Source organism: Gobius niger (assembly GCF_951799975.1).
Source record: "Gobius niger genome assembly, chromosome: 9".
Taxonomy (NCBI): Eukaryota; Metazoa; Chordata; class Actinopteri; order Gobiiformes; family Gobiidae; genus Gobius; species Gobius niger.
In genome coordinates this window covers 1,454,475-1,471,177 of record NC_136860.1, presented here as the reverse complement: position 1 = coordinate 1,471,177, position 16,703 = coordinate 1,454,475, and the positions used below count along the sequence as shown (strand labels likewise).

Below are 16,703 nucleotides of genomic sequence, written 5' to 3'. Positions count from 1 at the left end.
TCGTGGTTTTCTGCCCCCTGTAGTTGAAAGTTAGCTGTTGTGAAGCTGCTTTGAGAGAGAGAGTGTGCTGGGTAAAGGTGGGGGGTAAGAGGTTATTATCCAGGCATTACCCAAAAACTGAAAACGTAAAAATGAAAAAGCGACGAAAAAGCGACACAGCAACAACCCATGGAAACACAAGATTTGGGTAAAGCCGAACTCTGTTACAGTGGGGTGTCAGAGGGTAATAGTTTCTACAGCTTCTGCAAAGACAGCAGTTGGAATTTAAACAGTTTATGCAAATTCATAAATGTCCATGTCTGTCTATTTTCAGCATTTGCAGCTTTATGTAAATCCCACAGCCCAGGGCAACACTTTTTTATAGATGTTTTTCAGAAGCAGGTTTGCATTCCAGAGGATTCTAGCTCCATTTTGAACTCAACCCTCGACTAAACACTGAATCATCTTGAGTTGCGTTCTTTGTAGGAGGTAAGGGCTACTCGGACGTGTAAGTGAACGACTCTATGTGGACATTTAGCAGCTGATACTAATACTGTAAAACCAAAAATCTAATTACGACTGGTCCAGGAGTGATGTCAGTCTTTTCAAACCAAGGTGAATAAATCAGCTGCTCAGGGGAAACTTATGAGAATAGATGAGACTTTGTAAAACACCAAAATAACTATTGAGCGGATCCAGTCTCGCTCGGCCTGAATCTGCACTACTTTCAGCCCAAACAGCCTCAGAACTGTTTCCTGACTGGTTTAGTGCAGCAACACTGCCCCCTGCTGACTCCCCAGCGCCACGCGGTGAGGTCATGTGAAAGTATCACCTCAAATTTACAATATCGGGTTCATCTCCAGCGTCAAGAAATGTGTGAAAATGGGAAATAACTCGGAGAAATTGTGATGGGGAAAAAAAAGGAAAAATGGAGCAAAGATCTGAAAAAATGGGAGAAAATAGGGAAAATATAATGAATACAAAATTGCCAAAAATGAGGGGGAAAAAAAGGAAGGTGTGGGAAAAGTGGGGCTTTTTTGGGGGGAAAAATGGGGGTGGGGTGGAATCAACTCAATTCCTTTAATTCTGTCCCAACAGCATCAAAAGTATTTTTGGTCACGTTTAAAATATGAGATACTGTCTATGTAAAGAAAAGACAGCGAGGAGCGTCAGCAGGGCTGGGCCTGGAGCACCCTCTGCAGGCGGCAGTGGGAAGGACCAATTATTCATTAAAAGAAAGTCCAATTTAATGCCTTCTAAATGCCATTTTTAATGCTCAAATACTATATTTAAAGGGGGGGTATTATGCTAAATTGACTTTTTCCAGCTTTCCATCATGTTATTCTGTCACTCCCTCATTAAAAACATGGCTGAAGTGTTGCCTTGGCACATTCACGTATTTCTGAGTAATCTGTAAAAACTCTGATGGCGGCCATTTTAGGGATAGGTTTGCCTGAGTCCTCCTAGGAACGCCCCCACCTCCTGGAGACGCCTCCGAGCTTTCGTCACCAGCCGAGTAACCAACCACTGCTCCTCAGCAGAACCCCCTCCCCACTGATGCCACAGACAGCGTGTGGAGGGGGCGTGTCTAAAGGCTCAGAGGTTCTTAAAGAGACAGAGGCCTATTTCAAGACATTCACTACAGCCATTTTGAGAGAGACATTTTATACAAGGCAGTTATTCTAATTTACTGCATTTACAGACCAACAGAAGGTTTGTCATCATTGTAGTGTGATATAGACTGGTGCTATGGGACTGACAAAAGCAGAATACCCCCATTTTTAATGCTCAAATACTATATTTAACGTCACAAACGCAGAGAAAATCGGCGAATGTTTCATTTGGCGACTTTTAGGCAAAAAATGTGGTCAATTTCAGCCAGAACTGTAGTTGAGTTCAAGATATGTTTAAGACCATCATTTTAGTGTTTTCCATGATCCCAGTTTGAATCTAATGGAATGCTTTTTAATGCCCTGTGGAAACCCTGTTTAACTTTGAGAGAAAGCTCGAGTTAGTGATGGTGATTATAAGCATTAAACTCTAACCCCCGCCTTCACCAAGGGCATTTTCCCCAGTTCAGCTTTATCCTAATCTAAAAGGTCACAGCCTAAAGGCCAGTGTAAGGCCTCGTTTGAAAGCTAAGACCCACAAAACAGATGTAAATGGATGGTTTTCCTGCTTTTTTGTTGGGTTTTCATCACAAACGTGTTCGGTTCAGGCGGGAGTTAAGAGGTTAACCTCTTAACTCCCGCCTGAACCGAGAGCATTTTCTCCAGTTCAGCTTTACCCAAATCCTGTTGGCCAGTGTAACGCCTCATTTGAAAGCTAAGATCTACAAAACTCATCTAAATGGATCTTTTTCCTCACGTCATCAGATTTTTTTTTGGGGGGGGGGATTCAACTAATTGTTGTAACTTTTTTTGTCATTTTTTTTGGTTCATTTTTTGTCATTCTTCGTCACTTTTTTGTCATTTTTTTGAGTCGTTTTTTGGTCATTTTTTGGGTCCTTTTTTGTCACTTTTTCTGTCATTTTTTGTCATTTTTCGTCATTTTTTTGTCATTTTTTTGTCATTTTTTTGTCATTTTTTGTCATTTTTTCTGTCATTTTTTGTCATTTTTTCTGTCATTTTTTGTCATTTTTCGTCATTTTTTTGTCAAGGTTTTCTCACTTTATTGTCGCATCTTCATCACTGTTATAGTCTCAGTTCTGTCGCTATTTTCACACAATTTTTCCAGAAGCTTTTGGATTTGGGTAAAGCCAACCCGGAGAAAATGTGCTCGGTTCAGGAGGGGGTTCAGAGGTTTTAACCAGACACTGGGCAGGATCAGGCCACAGACTAAATCCACGTGTGGTTGTGATTGTGAGACTGTACCGAGTGGGGTCTTTGGTCTCCGAGAGGATCTCCAGCAGCTCCTCGTTGGACAGGAAGAAGAAGCGAGGGAAGTACAGGCGCTTCTTCTCCAGATAACTGTTCAGGCCCTTCAGGATCAGCTCCAAATGACCGTTGGACTTCTTCAGCTTCTCCAGCATCTTGTCGATGGCGATGACGGCCAGCACATGCTTGTCCTGCACACACATTCATGACTCTTTTTCATGCACAGTTAAAATAGTTCTTGTCATCATATCCTGTTGTTGATGAATCTCAGAGCGGGTTTCTGGTGTTTGAAGCCTTTGTGCCGTGTTCGAGAAGCTCAGTCTCAGAGGTGACAGCAGTGACAGGCCTGAAGGAGCGGATCAGAACAAAGAAGCAGACTGCAGGGAGGAGGCGCAGGGAGGAGGCGCAGGGTGGAGCGAGAGCAGCCCCTGCTGGTCAACCGTGTTTCTACTCTGTAACACTGTAGATCGGGGTAGGCAAGTTTTCTTGGCAGAGGCCGATTTTCTTTATCGTAAACAGACCGAGGGCCGAAGCCGCTGATTAGCAGCCCAAAGTGAAGCACAACACTGGAAACATGACCATCTTAAAGGAGATAAATGACTTAAAATTGCTTGAATTAAAGATCTTCTATGTTGAATTCGAGTCTAATTTGAAGTAATCCAAGATACAAATGTTAGCGCCAATGGAACAAATCAGACAAATAATTGTTTTTCACTTGAAATGACACAAAATGATCTGAATTAAGAGAATAACTACTACTAAAGGTTTTATCTCGTCGAAGACCAGACCAAATCTACTCAAACCTTAGATTTAATCTGTTCATTCATGTAGATTTATGTAATTTCTTCCTTAAAACGAGAGAGCACTTCCTTCAAATGCCAGTGTTGTGCATAATATATGACCTCATTGGGTGTATTGACAGTATTTCCACCTTTTTTCTCCCATTTAACTCTAATAATGTTAAACGTACTCTCTGATTTGTGTGATCATGTTTCTCAAAATCATCTTGAGGGTCAGAGGTTCTGTGCTGGAGGGCCAGATTTGGCCCCCGGGCCTGACGTTGCCTACCCCTGCTGTAGATCAATTCTGCAAAAGCCTTTCATAAATTATAAAAACAATGACCGCTCCATGGCTTAAAATGCTCCTGGAAAATTCTCTTTAAAATATTTAGATGCGACATTTAGAGCTGTGGATTTAATTAGCATTTTAATCGAAGCATCATTCAAATCTTTGGTCATTCTCAAAGGGGTTTCTGCCCATTTCCAAACCTGATCTGAGTTATGCAAGAAATAATCCTTTTCACTTTCCTTTTCGAGTGATTCAGGGTTTAAACAGGCAGAAGCCCAAATACTACATCTCAATGCCACAAACATCGCTGCATGTTTCACATTTCATCACACAGAGGAAAGAGAATAAGATAAAACGGGAAACAAAAAGCCAAATCTGCAGCAGAACATGTTTGAGATCATTCTTTTCAAAATACTGATGCAGCAAAAAATGTTGAGCGATGTCATAGTTTTCCAATAAATTTAGATTTAACGCCAGTTTGAATCCAATGGACATAATGTATGAAATCACTTTAAGTGCCCCAGAAACCCTGTGATTACATTAGTAAAAGCACCTCAACCTCTGAGCCTGGTGCGATCCTCACCAGAGCCTCTTGCTTCATGGTGTTAGATGTTCATATATCTAAAGCCCCTGAGCCTGGTGTGATCCTCACCAGAGCCTCTTGCTTCATGGTGTTAGATGTTCTTATATCTAAAGCCCCTGAGCCTGGTGTGATCCTCACCAGAGCCTCTTGCTTCATGGTGTTAGATGTTCTTATATCTAAAGCCCCTGAGCCTGGTGCGAGCCTCACCAGAGCCTCTTGCTTCATGGTGTTAGATGTTCTTATATCTAAAGCCCCTGAGCCTGGTGTGAGCCTCACCAGAGCCTCTTGCTTCATGGTGTTAGATGTTCTTATATCTAAAGCCCCTGAGCCTGGTGCGATCCTCACCAGAGCCTCTTGCTTCATGATGTTAGATGTTCTTATATCTAAAGCCCCTGAGCCTGGTGTGATCCTCACCAGAGCCTCTTGCTTCATGGTGTTAGATGTTCTTATATCTAAAGCCCCTGAGCCTGGTGTGAGCCTCACCAGAGCCTCTTGCTTCATGGTGTTAGATGTTCTTATATCTAAAGCCCCTGAGCCTGGTGTGAGCCTCACCAGAGCCTCTTGCTTCATGGTGTTAGATGTTCTTATATCTAAAGCCCCTGAGCCTGGTGCGATCCTCACCAGAGCCTCTTGCTTCATGGTGTTAGATGTTCTTATATCTAAAGCCCCTGAGCCTGGTGCGAGCCTCACCAGAGCCTCTTGCTTCATGGTGTTAGATGTTCTTATATCTAAAGCCCCTGAGCCTGGTGTGATCCTCACCAGAGCCTCATGCTTCATGGTGTTAGATGTTCTTATATCTAAAGCCCCTGAGCCTGGTGCGAGCCTCACCAGAGCCTCTTGCTTCATGGTGTTAGATGTTCTTATATCTAAAGCCCCTGAGCCTGGTGTGATCCTCACCAGAGCCTCTTGCTTCATGGTGTTAGATGTTCTTATATCTAAAGCCCCTGAGCCTGGTGTGATCCTCACCAGAGCCTCTTGCTTCATGGTGTTAGATGTTCTTATATCTAAAGCCCCTGAGCCTGGTGCGATCCTCACCAGAGCCTCTTGCTTCATGGTGTTAGATGTTCTTATATCTAAAGCCCCTGAGCCTGGTGTGATCCTCACCAGAGCCACTTGCTTCATGGTGTTAGATGTTCTTATATCTAAAGCCCCTGAGCCTGGTGTGATCCTCACCAGAGCCTCATGCTTCATGGTGTTAGATGTTCTTATATCTAAAGCCCCTGAGCCTGGTGCGATCCTCACCAGAGCCTCTTGCTTCATGGTGTTAGATGTTCTTATATCTAAAGCCCCTGAGCCTGGTGTGATCCTCACCAGAGCCTCTTGCTTCATGGTGTTAGATGTTCTTATATCTAAAGCCCCTGAGCCTGGTGTGATCCTCACCAGAGCCTCTTGCTTCATGGTGTTAGATGTTCTTATATCTAAAGCCCCTGAGCCTGGTGCGAGCCTCACCAGAGCCACTTGCTTCATGGTGTTAGATGTTCTTATATCTAAAGCCTCTGAGCCTGGTGTGATCCTCACCAGAGCCTCTTGCTTCATGGTGTTAGATGTTCTTATATCTAAAGCCCCTGAGCCTGGTGCGAGCCTCACCAGAGCCTCTTGCTTCATGGTGTTAGATGTTCTTATATCTAAAGCCTCTGAGCCTGGTGCGATCCTCACCAGAGCCTCTTGCTTCATGGTGTTAGATGTTATTATATCTAAAGCCCCTGAGCCTGGTGTGAGCCTCACCAGAGCCACTTGCTTCATGGTGTTAGATGTTCTTATATCTAAAGCCCCTGAGCCTGGTGCGATCCTCACCAGAGCCTCTTGCTTCATGGTGTTAGATGTTCTTATATCTAAAGCCCCTGAGCCTGGTGTGATCCTCACCAGAGCCTCTTGCTTCATGGTGTTAGATGTTCTTATATCTAAAGCCCCTGAGCCTGGTGTGATCCTCACCAGAGCCTCTTGCTTCATGGTGTTAGATGTTCTTATATCTAAAGCCCCTGAGCCTGGTGCGATCCTCACCAGAGCCTCTTGCTTCATGGTGTTAGATGTTCTTATATCTAAAGCCTCTGAGCCTGGTGTGATCCTCACCAGAGCCTCTTGCTTCATGGTGTTAGATGTTCTTATATCTAAAGCCCCTGAGCCTGGTGTGATCCTCACCAGAGCCTCTTGCTTCATGGGGTTAGATGTTCTTATAAAGCCCCTGAGCCTGGTGTGATCCTCACCAGAGCCACTTGCTTCATGGTGTTAGATGTTCTTATATCTAAAGCCCCTGAGCCTGGTGCGATCCTCACCAGAGCCTCTTGCTTCATGGTGTTAGATGTTCTTATATCTAAAGCCCCTGAGCCTGGTGTGATCCTCACCAGAGCCTCTTGCTTCATGGTGTTAGATGTTCTTATATCTAAAGCCCCTGAGCCTGGTGCGAGCCTCACCAGAGCCTCTTGCTTCATGGTGTTAGATGTTCTTATATCTAAAGCCCCTGAGCCTGGTGCGAGCCTCACCAGAGCCACTTGCTTCATGGTGTTAGATGTTCTTATATCTAAAGCCTCTGAGCCTGGTGTGATCCTCACCAGAGCCACTTGCTTCATGGTGTTAGATGTTCTTATATCTAAAGCCCCTGAGCCTGGTGTGAGCCTCACCAGAGCCTCTTGCTTCATGGTGTTAGATGTTCTTATATCTAAAGCCCCTGAGCCTGGTGTGAGCCTCACCAGAGCCTCTTGCTTCATGGTGTTAGATGTTCTTATATCTAAAGCCTCTGAGCCTGGTGCGATCCTCACCAGAGCCTCTTGCTTCATGATGTTAGATGTTCTTATATCTAAAGCCCCTGAGCCTGGTGTGATCCTCACCAGAGCCTCTTGCTTCATGGTGTTAGATGTTCTTATATCTAAAGCCCCTGAGCCTGGTGTGATCCTCACCAGAGCCTCTTGCTTCATGGTGTTAGATGTTCTTATATCTAAAGCCCCTGAGCCTGGTGCGAGCCTCACCAGAGCCTCTTGCTTCATGGTGTTAGATGTTCTTATATCTAAAGCCCCTGAGCCTGGTGTGAGCCTCACCAGAGCCTCTTGCTTCATGGTGTTAGATGTTCTTATATCTAAAGCCCCTGAGCCTGGTGCGATCCTCACCAGAGCCTCTTGCTTCATGGTGTTAGATGTTCTTCTAAAGCCCCTGAGCCTGGTGTGAGCCTCACCAGAGCCTCTTGCTTCATGGTGTTAGATGTTCTTATATCTAAAGCCCCTGAGCCTGGTGTGATCCTCACCAGAGCCTCTTGCTTCATGGTGTTAGATGTTCTTATATCTAAAGCCCCTGAGCCTGGTGTGATCCTCACCAGAGCCTCTTGCTTCATGGTGTTAGATGTTCTTCTAAAGCCCCTGAGCCTGGTGTGATCCTCACCAGAGCCTCTTGCTTCATGGTGTTAGATGTTCTTATATCTAAAGCCCCTGAGCCTGGTGCGATCCTCACCAGAGCCTCTTGCTTCATGGTGTTAGATGTTCTTATATCTAAAGCCCCTGAGCCTGGTGCGAGCCTTACCAGAGCCTCTTGCTTCATGGTGTTAGATGTTCTTATATCTAAAGCCCCTGAGCCTGGTGCGAGCCTCACCAGAGCCACTTGCTTCATGGTCTCTCTCCACGTCTTGTCCACGGCGGTGAACCTTCGACCCTCCTCGGGCATCTGCTTCATGATGTCTGGGGAGCTGAAGATGGGCTCCAGGTAAAGCCACGTGCACTGGACCTTCAGCCACTCGTCCAGCACCTCCTGGAGCAGCAGCAGCTTCCCCTCCCACTCTCTGGGGGGGACAAAGGGGGAGGCAGTGAACACCCCGGCACATAACGGACTCTGTGTAAATGAGGCGTGACTCTGTGATCTCCTCCTCACCTGATCTCCTCCTCAAAGGGCTTGATGAACGGGGAGCCTCTCATGGTCTGCGTCTTCACGATGTGGTCGTCCAGCAGCATCTGGATCTCGTCCACGGAGGACAGGATGGAGGTGCCGGTCTCCCTGTAGGCCAGCAGGTTGAACTCGATGTCCCCCCACTCCGCCGCCATCTTCTCCATGGCCTTCTCCAGACTGTGCTCCTTGCTGGCCGCCTCGCTGATGCCCTCGAAGCTGCCCAGGAACGGCTCCAGTTTGAGGGACAGGAAGTGCGAGACGTTGGCCATGGGAGCAGACGGGTCCAGGAAGACGCCCGCCGCTTCCGACATGGCGGACCAGTGACGCTCACGCAGCCCGGGGTTACACAGCACCTGGAGGACAACGAGATCTACTGTAAACACAGCACCTGGAGGACAACGAGATCTACTGTAAACACAGCACCTGGAGGACGAGATCTACTGTAAACACAGCACCTGGAGGACAAGATCTACTGTAAACACAGCACCTGGAGGACGAGATCTACTGTAAACACAGCACCTGGAGGACAACGAGATCTACTGTAAACACAGCACCTGGAGGACGAGATCTACTGTAAACACAGCACCTGGAGGACGAGATCTACTGTAAACACAGCACCTGGAGGACAACGAGATCTACTGTAAACACAGCACCTGGAGGACAACGAGATCTACTGTAAACACAGCACCTGGAGGACGAGATCTACTGTAAACACAGCACCTGGAGGACGAGATCTACTGTAAACACAGCACCTGGAGGACGAGATCTACTGTAAACACAGCACCTGGAGGACGAGATCTACTGTAAACACAGCACCTGGAGGACGAGATCTACTGTAAACACAGCACCTGGAGGACGAGATCTACTGTAAACACAGCACCCGGAGGACGAGATCTACTGTAAACACAGCACCTGGAGGACGAGATCTACTGTAAACACAGCACCTGGAGGACGAGATCTACTGTAAACACAGCACCTGGAGGACGAGATCTACTGTAAACACAGCACCTGGAGGACAACGAGATCTACTGTAAACACAGCACCTGGAGGACGAGATCTACTGTAAACACAGCACCTGGAGGACAACGAGATCTACTGTAAACACAGCACCTGGAGGACGAGATCTACTGTAAACACAGCACCTGGAGGACGAGATCTACTGTAAACACAGCACCTGGAGGACGAGATCTACTGTAAACACAGCACCTGGAGGACGAGATCTACTGTAAACACAGCACCTGGAGGACGAGATCTACTGTAAACACAGCACCTGGAGGACGAGATCTACTGTAAACACAGCACCTGGAGGACAACGAGATCTACTGTAAACACAGCACCTGGAGGACGAGATCTACTGTAAACACAGCACCTGGAGGACGAGATCTACTATAAACACAGCACCTGGAGGACGAGATCTACTGTAAACACAGCACCTGGAGGACGAGATCTACTGTAAACACAGCACCTGGAGGACGAGATCTACTGTAAACATAGCACCTGGAGGACGAGATCTACTGTAAACACAGCTTCTGGAGGAAAAGATCTACTGTAAACACAGCACCTGGAGGACAAGATCTACTGTAAACACAGCACCTGGAGGACGAGATCTACTGTAAACACAGCACCTGGAGGACGAGATCTACTGTAAACACAGCACCTGGAGGACAAGATCTACTGTAAACACAGCACCTGGAGGACAACGAGATCTACTATAAACACAGCACCTGGAGGACGAGATCTACTGTAAACACAGCACCTGGAGGACGAGATCTACCGTAAACACAGCACCAGGAGGACGAGATCTACTGTAAACACAGCACCTGGAGGACGAGATCTACTGTAAACACAGCACCTGGAGGACAACGAGATCTACTGTAAACACAGCACCTGGAGGACAACGAGATCTACTGTAAACACAGCACCTGGAGGACGAGATCTACTGTAAACACAGCACCTGGAGGACGAGATCTACTGTAAACACAGCACCTGGAGGACAACGAGATCTACTGTAAACACAGCACCTGGAGGACGAGATCTACTGTAAACACAGCAACTGGAGGACGAGATCTACTGTAAACACAGCACCTGGAGGACGAGATCTACCGTAAACACAGCACCTGGAGGACGAGATCTACTGTAAACACAGCACCTGGAGGACGAGATCTACTGTAAACACAGCACCTGGAGGACGAGATCTACTGTAAACACAGCACCTGGAGGACGAGATCTACTGTAAACACAGCACCTGGAGGACGAGATCTACTGTAAACACAGCACCTGGAGGACGAGATCTACTGTAAACACAGCACCTGGAGGACAACGAGATCTACTGTAAACACAGCACCTGGAGGACAACGAGATCTACCGTAAACACAGCACCTGGAGGACGAGATCTACTGTAAACACAGCACCTGGAGGACAACGAGATCTACTGTAAACACAGCACCTGGAGGACGAGATCTACTGTAAACACAGCACCTGGAGGACGAGATCTACTGTAAACACAGCACCTGGAGGACAACGAGATCTACTATAAACACAGCACCTGGAGGACGAGATCTACTGTAAACACAGCACCAGGAGGACGAGATCTACTGTAAACACAGCACCTGGAGGACGAGATCTACTGTAAACACAGCACCTGGAGGACGAGATCTACTGTAAACACAGCACCTGGAGGACGAGATCTACTGTAAACACAGCACCTGGAGGACGAGATCTACTGTAAACACAGCACCTGGAGGACAAGATCTACTGTAAACACAGCACCTGGAGGACGAGATCTACCGTAAACACAGCACCAGGAGGACGAGATCTACTGTAAACACAGCACCTGGAGGACGAGATCTACTGTAAACACAGCAACTGGAGGACGAGATCTACTGTAAACACAGCACCTGGAGGACGAGATCTACTGTAAACACAGCACCTGGAGGACGAGATCTACTGTAAACACAGCACCTGGAGGACAACGAGATCTACTGTAAACACAGCAACTGGAGGACAACGAGATCTACTGTAAACACAGCACCTGGAGGACGAGATCTACTGTAAACACAGCACCTGGAGGACGAGATCTACTGTAAACACAGCACCTGGAGGACGAGATCTACTGTAAACACAGCACCTGGAGGACGAGATCTACTGTAAACACAGCACCTGGAGGACGAGATCTACTGTAAACACAGCACCTGGAGGACGAGATCTACTGTAAACACAGCACCTGGAGGACGAGATCTACTGTAAACACAGCACCTGGAGGACGAGATCTACCGTAAACACAGCACCAGGAGGACGAGATCTACCGTAAACACAGCACCTGGAGGACGAGATCTACCGTAAACACAGCACCTGGAGGACAACGAGATCTACTGTAAACACAGCACCTGGAGGACGAGATCTACCGTAAACACAGCACCTGGAGGACAACGAGATCTACCGTAAACACAGCACCTGGAGGACGAGATCTACTGTAAACACAGCACCTGGAGGACGAGATCTACTGTAAACACAGCACCAGGAGGACGAGATCTACTGTAAACACAGCACCTGGAGGACAACGAGATCTACTGTAAACACAGCACCTGGAGGACAAGCTCTACTGTAAACACAGCACCTGGAGGACAACGAGATCTACTGTAAACACAGCACCTGGAGGACGAGATCTACTGTAAACACAGCACCTGGAGGACAAGATCTACTGTAAACACAGCACCTGGAGGACGAGATCTACTGTAAACACAGCACCTGGAGGACGAGATCTACTGTAAACACAGCACCTGGAGGACGAGATCTACTGTAAACACAGCACCTGGAGGACGAGATCTACTATAAACACAGCACCTGGAGGACGAGATCTACTGTAAACACAGCACCTGGAGGACGAGATCTACTGTAAACACAGCACCTGGAGGACGAGATCTACTGTAAACACAGCACCTGGAGGACAACGAGATCTACTGTAAACACAGCACCTGGAGGACAAGATCTACTGTAAACACAGCACCTGGAGGACGAGATCTACTGTAAACACAGCACCTGGAGGACGAGATCTACTGTAAACACAGCACCTGGAGGACGAGATCTACCGTAAACACAGCACCTGGAGGACGAGATCTACCGTAAACACAGCACCTGGAGGACGAGATCTACTGTAAACACAGCACCTGGAGGACGAGATCTACTGTAAACACAGCACCTGGAGGACGAGATCTACTGTAAACACAGCACCTGGAGGACGAGATCTACTGTAAACACAGCACCTGGAGGACGAGATCTACTGTAAACACAGCACCTGGAGGACAACGAGATCTACTATAAACACAGCACCTGGAGGACGAGATCTACTGTAAACACAGCACCAGGAGGACGAGATCTACTGTAAACACAGCACCTGGAGGACGAGATCTACTGTAAACACAGCACCTGGAGGACGAGATCTACTGTAAACACAGCACCTGGAGGACGAGATCTACTGTAAACACAGCACCTGGAGGACGAGATCTACTGTAAACACAGCACCTGGAGGACAAGATCTACTGTAAACACAGCACCTGGAGGACGAGATCTACCGTAAACACAGCACCAGGAGGACGAGATCTACTGTAAACACAGCACCTGGAGGACGAGATCTACTGTAAACACAGCAACTGGAGGACGAGATCTACTGTAAACACAGCACCTGGAGGACGAGATCTACTGTAAACACAGCAACTGGAGGACGAGATCTACTGTAAACACAGCACCTGGAGGACGAGATCTACCGTAAACACAGCACCTGGAGGACGAGATCTACTGTAAACACAGCACCTGGAGGACAACGAGATCTACTGTAAACACAGCACCTGGAGGACGAGATCTACCGTAAACACAGCACCTGGAGGACAACGAGATCTACTGTAAACACAGCACCTGGAGGACGAGATCTACTGTAAACACAGCACCTGGAGGACGAGATCTACTGTAAACACAGCACCTGGAGGACAAGATCTACTGTAAACACAGCACCTGGAGGACGAGATCTACTGTAAACACAGCACCAGGAGGACGAGATCTACTGTAAACACAGCACCTGGAGGACAACGAGATCTACTGTAAACACAGCACCTGGAGGACGAGATCTACTGTAAACACAGCACCTGGAGGACGAGATCTACCGTAAACACAGCACCTGGAGGACGAGATCTACTGTAAACACAGCACCTGGAGGACGAGATCTACTGTAAACACAGCACCTGGAGGACAACGAGATCTACTGTAAACACAGCACCTGGAGGACGAGATCTACTGTAAACACAGCACCTGGAGGACGAGATCTACTGTAAACACAGCACCTGGAGGACAACGAGATCTACTGTAAACACAGCACCTGGAGGACGAGATCTACTGTAAACACAGCACCTGGAGGACGAGATCTACTGTAAACACAGCACCTGGAGGACGAGATCTACTGTAAACACAGCACCTGGAGGACGAGATCTACTGTAAACACAGCACCTGGAGGACAACGAGATCTACTGTAAACACAGCACCTGGAGGACAAGATCTACTGTAAACACAGCACCTGGAGGACAACGAGATCTACTGTAAACACAGCACCTGGAGGACGAGATCTACTGTAAACACAGCACCTGGAGGACGAGATCTACTGTAAACACAGCACCTGGAGGGCAAGATCTACTGTAAACACAGCACCTGGAGGACGAGATCTACTGTAAACAAAGCACCTGGAGGACGAGATCTACTGTAAACACAGCACCTGGAGGACGAGATCTACTGTAAACACAGCACCTGGAGGACGAGATCTACTGTAAACATAGCACCTGGAGGACGAGATCTACCGTAAACACAGCACCTGGAGGACGAGATCTACCGTAAACACAGCACCTGGAGGACGAGATCTACTGTAAACACAGCACCTGGAGGACGAGATCTACTGTAAACACAGCACCTGGAGGACAAGATCTACTGTAAACACAGCACCTGGAGGACGAGATCTACTGTAAACACAGCACCTGGAGGACGAGATCTACTGTAAACACAGCACCTGGAGGACGAGATCTACTGTAAACACAGCACCTGGAGGACAACGAGATCTACTGTAAACACAGCACCTGGAGGACGAGATCTACTGTAAACACAGCACCTGGAGGACGAGATCTACTGTAAACACAGCACCTGGAGGGCAAGATCTACTGTAAACACAGCACCTGGAGGACAAGATCTACTGTAAACACAGCACCTGGAGGACGAGATCTACTGTAAACACAGCACCTGGAGGACGAGATCTACTGTAAACACAGAACCTGGAGGGCAAGATCTACTGTAAACACAGCACCTGGAGGACAAGATCTACTGTAAACACAGCACCTGGAGGACGAGATCTACTGTAAACACAGCACCTGGAGGGCAAGATCTACTGTAAACACAGCACCTGGAGGACAAGATCTACTGTAAACACAGCACCAGGAGGACGAGATCTACTGTAAACACAGCACCTGGAGGACGAGATCTACTGTAAACACAGCACCTGGAGGACGAGATCTACTGTAAACACAGCACCTGGAGGACGAGATCTACCGTAAACACAGCACCTGGAGGACGAGATCTACTGTAAACACAGCACCTGGAGGACAACGAGATCTACTGTAAACACAGCACCTGGAGGACGAGATCTACTGTAAACACAGCACCTGGAGGACGAGATCTACTGTAAACACAGCACCAGGAGGACAAGATCTACTGTAAACACAGCACCTGGAGGACGAGATCTACTGTAAACACAGCACCTGGAGGACGAGATCTACTGTAAACACAGCACCTGGAGGACGAGATCTACTGTAAACACAGCACCAGGAGGACGAGATCTACTGTAAACACAGCACCTGGAGGACGAGATCTACTGTAAACACAGCACCTGGAGGACGAGATCTACTGTAAACACAGCACCTGGAGGACGAGATCTACTGTAAACACAGCACCTGGAGGACGAGATCTACCGTAAACACAGCACCTGGAGGACAACGAGATCTACTGTAAACACAGCACCTGGAGGACAACGAGATCTACTGTAAACACAGCACCTGGAGGACGAGATCTACTGTAAACACAGCACCTGGAGGACGAGATCTACTGTAAACACAGCACCTGGAGGACAACGAGATCTACTGTAAACACAGCACCTGGAGGACGAGATCTACTGTAAACACAGCACCTGGAGGACGAGATCTACTGTAAACACAGCACCTGGAGGACGAGATCTACTGTAAACACAGCACCTGGAGGACGAGATCTACTGTAAACACAGCTCCTGGAGGACGAGATCTACTGTAAACATAGCACCTGGAGGACGAGATCTACTGTAAACAAAGCACCTGGAGGACGAGATCTACTGTAAACACAGCACCTGGAGGACGAGATCTACTGTAAACACAGCACCTGGAGGACAAGATCTACTGTAAACACAGCACCTGGAGGACAAGATCTACTGTAAACACAGCACCTGGAGGACGAGATCTACTGTAAACACAGCACCTGGAGGACAACGAGATCTACTGTAAACACAGCACCTGGAGGACGAGATCTACTGTAAACACAGCACCTGGAGGACGAGATCTACTGTAAACACAGCACCTGGAGGACGAGATCTACTGTAAACACAGCACCTGGAGGACGAGATCTACTGTAAACACAGCACCTGGAGGACAACGAGATCTACTGTAAACACAGCACCTGGAGGACGAGATCTACTGTAAACACAGCACCTGGAGGACAACGAGATCTACTGTAAACACAGCACCTGGAGGACAACGAGATCTACTGTAAACACAGCACCTGGAGGACGAGATCTACTGTAAACACAGCACCAGGAGGACGAGATCTACCGTAAACACAGCACCTGGAGGACGAGATCTACTGTAAACACAGCACCTGGAGGACGAGATCTACTGTAAACACAGCACCTGGAGGACAACGAGATCTACTGTAAACACAGCACCTGGAGGACGAGATCTACTGTAAACACAGCACCTGGAGGGCAAGATCTACTGTAAACACAGCACCTGGAGGACGAGATCTACTGTAAACACAGCACCTGGAGGACAACGAGATCTACTGTAAACACAGCACCTGGAGGACGAGATCTACTGTAAACACAGCACCTGGAGGACGAGATCTACTGTAAACACAGCACCTGGAGGACGAGATCTACCGTAAACACAGCACCAGGAGGACGAGATCTACTGTAAACACAGCACCTGGAGGACGAGATCTACTGTAAACACAGCACCTGGAGGACAACGAGATCTACTGTAAACACAGCACCTGGAGGA

The 16,703-nt window shown here is 47.7% G+C and overlaps 1 protein-coding gene across 1 annotated transcript in view; it reads right to left on the bottom strand.

Annotated features, from left to right (window-relative positions):
- dnah7 (dynein, axonemal, heavy chain 7) overlaps positions 1–16,703 on the bottom strand; it is a gene marked incomplete at its 5' end in the record, with an annotated part of 144,708 nt that overhangs the window by 115,277 nt on the left and 12,728 nt on the right. Inside the window, 3 exons of the mRNA XM_079563737.1 lie at positions 2,853–3,046; positions 8,083–8,269; positions 8,359–8,726. Coding sequence (XP_079419863.1) covers positions 2,853–3,046; positions 8,083–8,269; positions 8,359–8,726 — 749 coding nt within the window. The remainder of the gene's footprint in view (positions 1–2,852; positions 3,047–8,082; positions 8,270–8,358; positions 8,727–16,703) is intronic.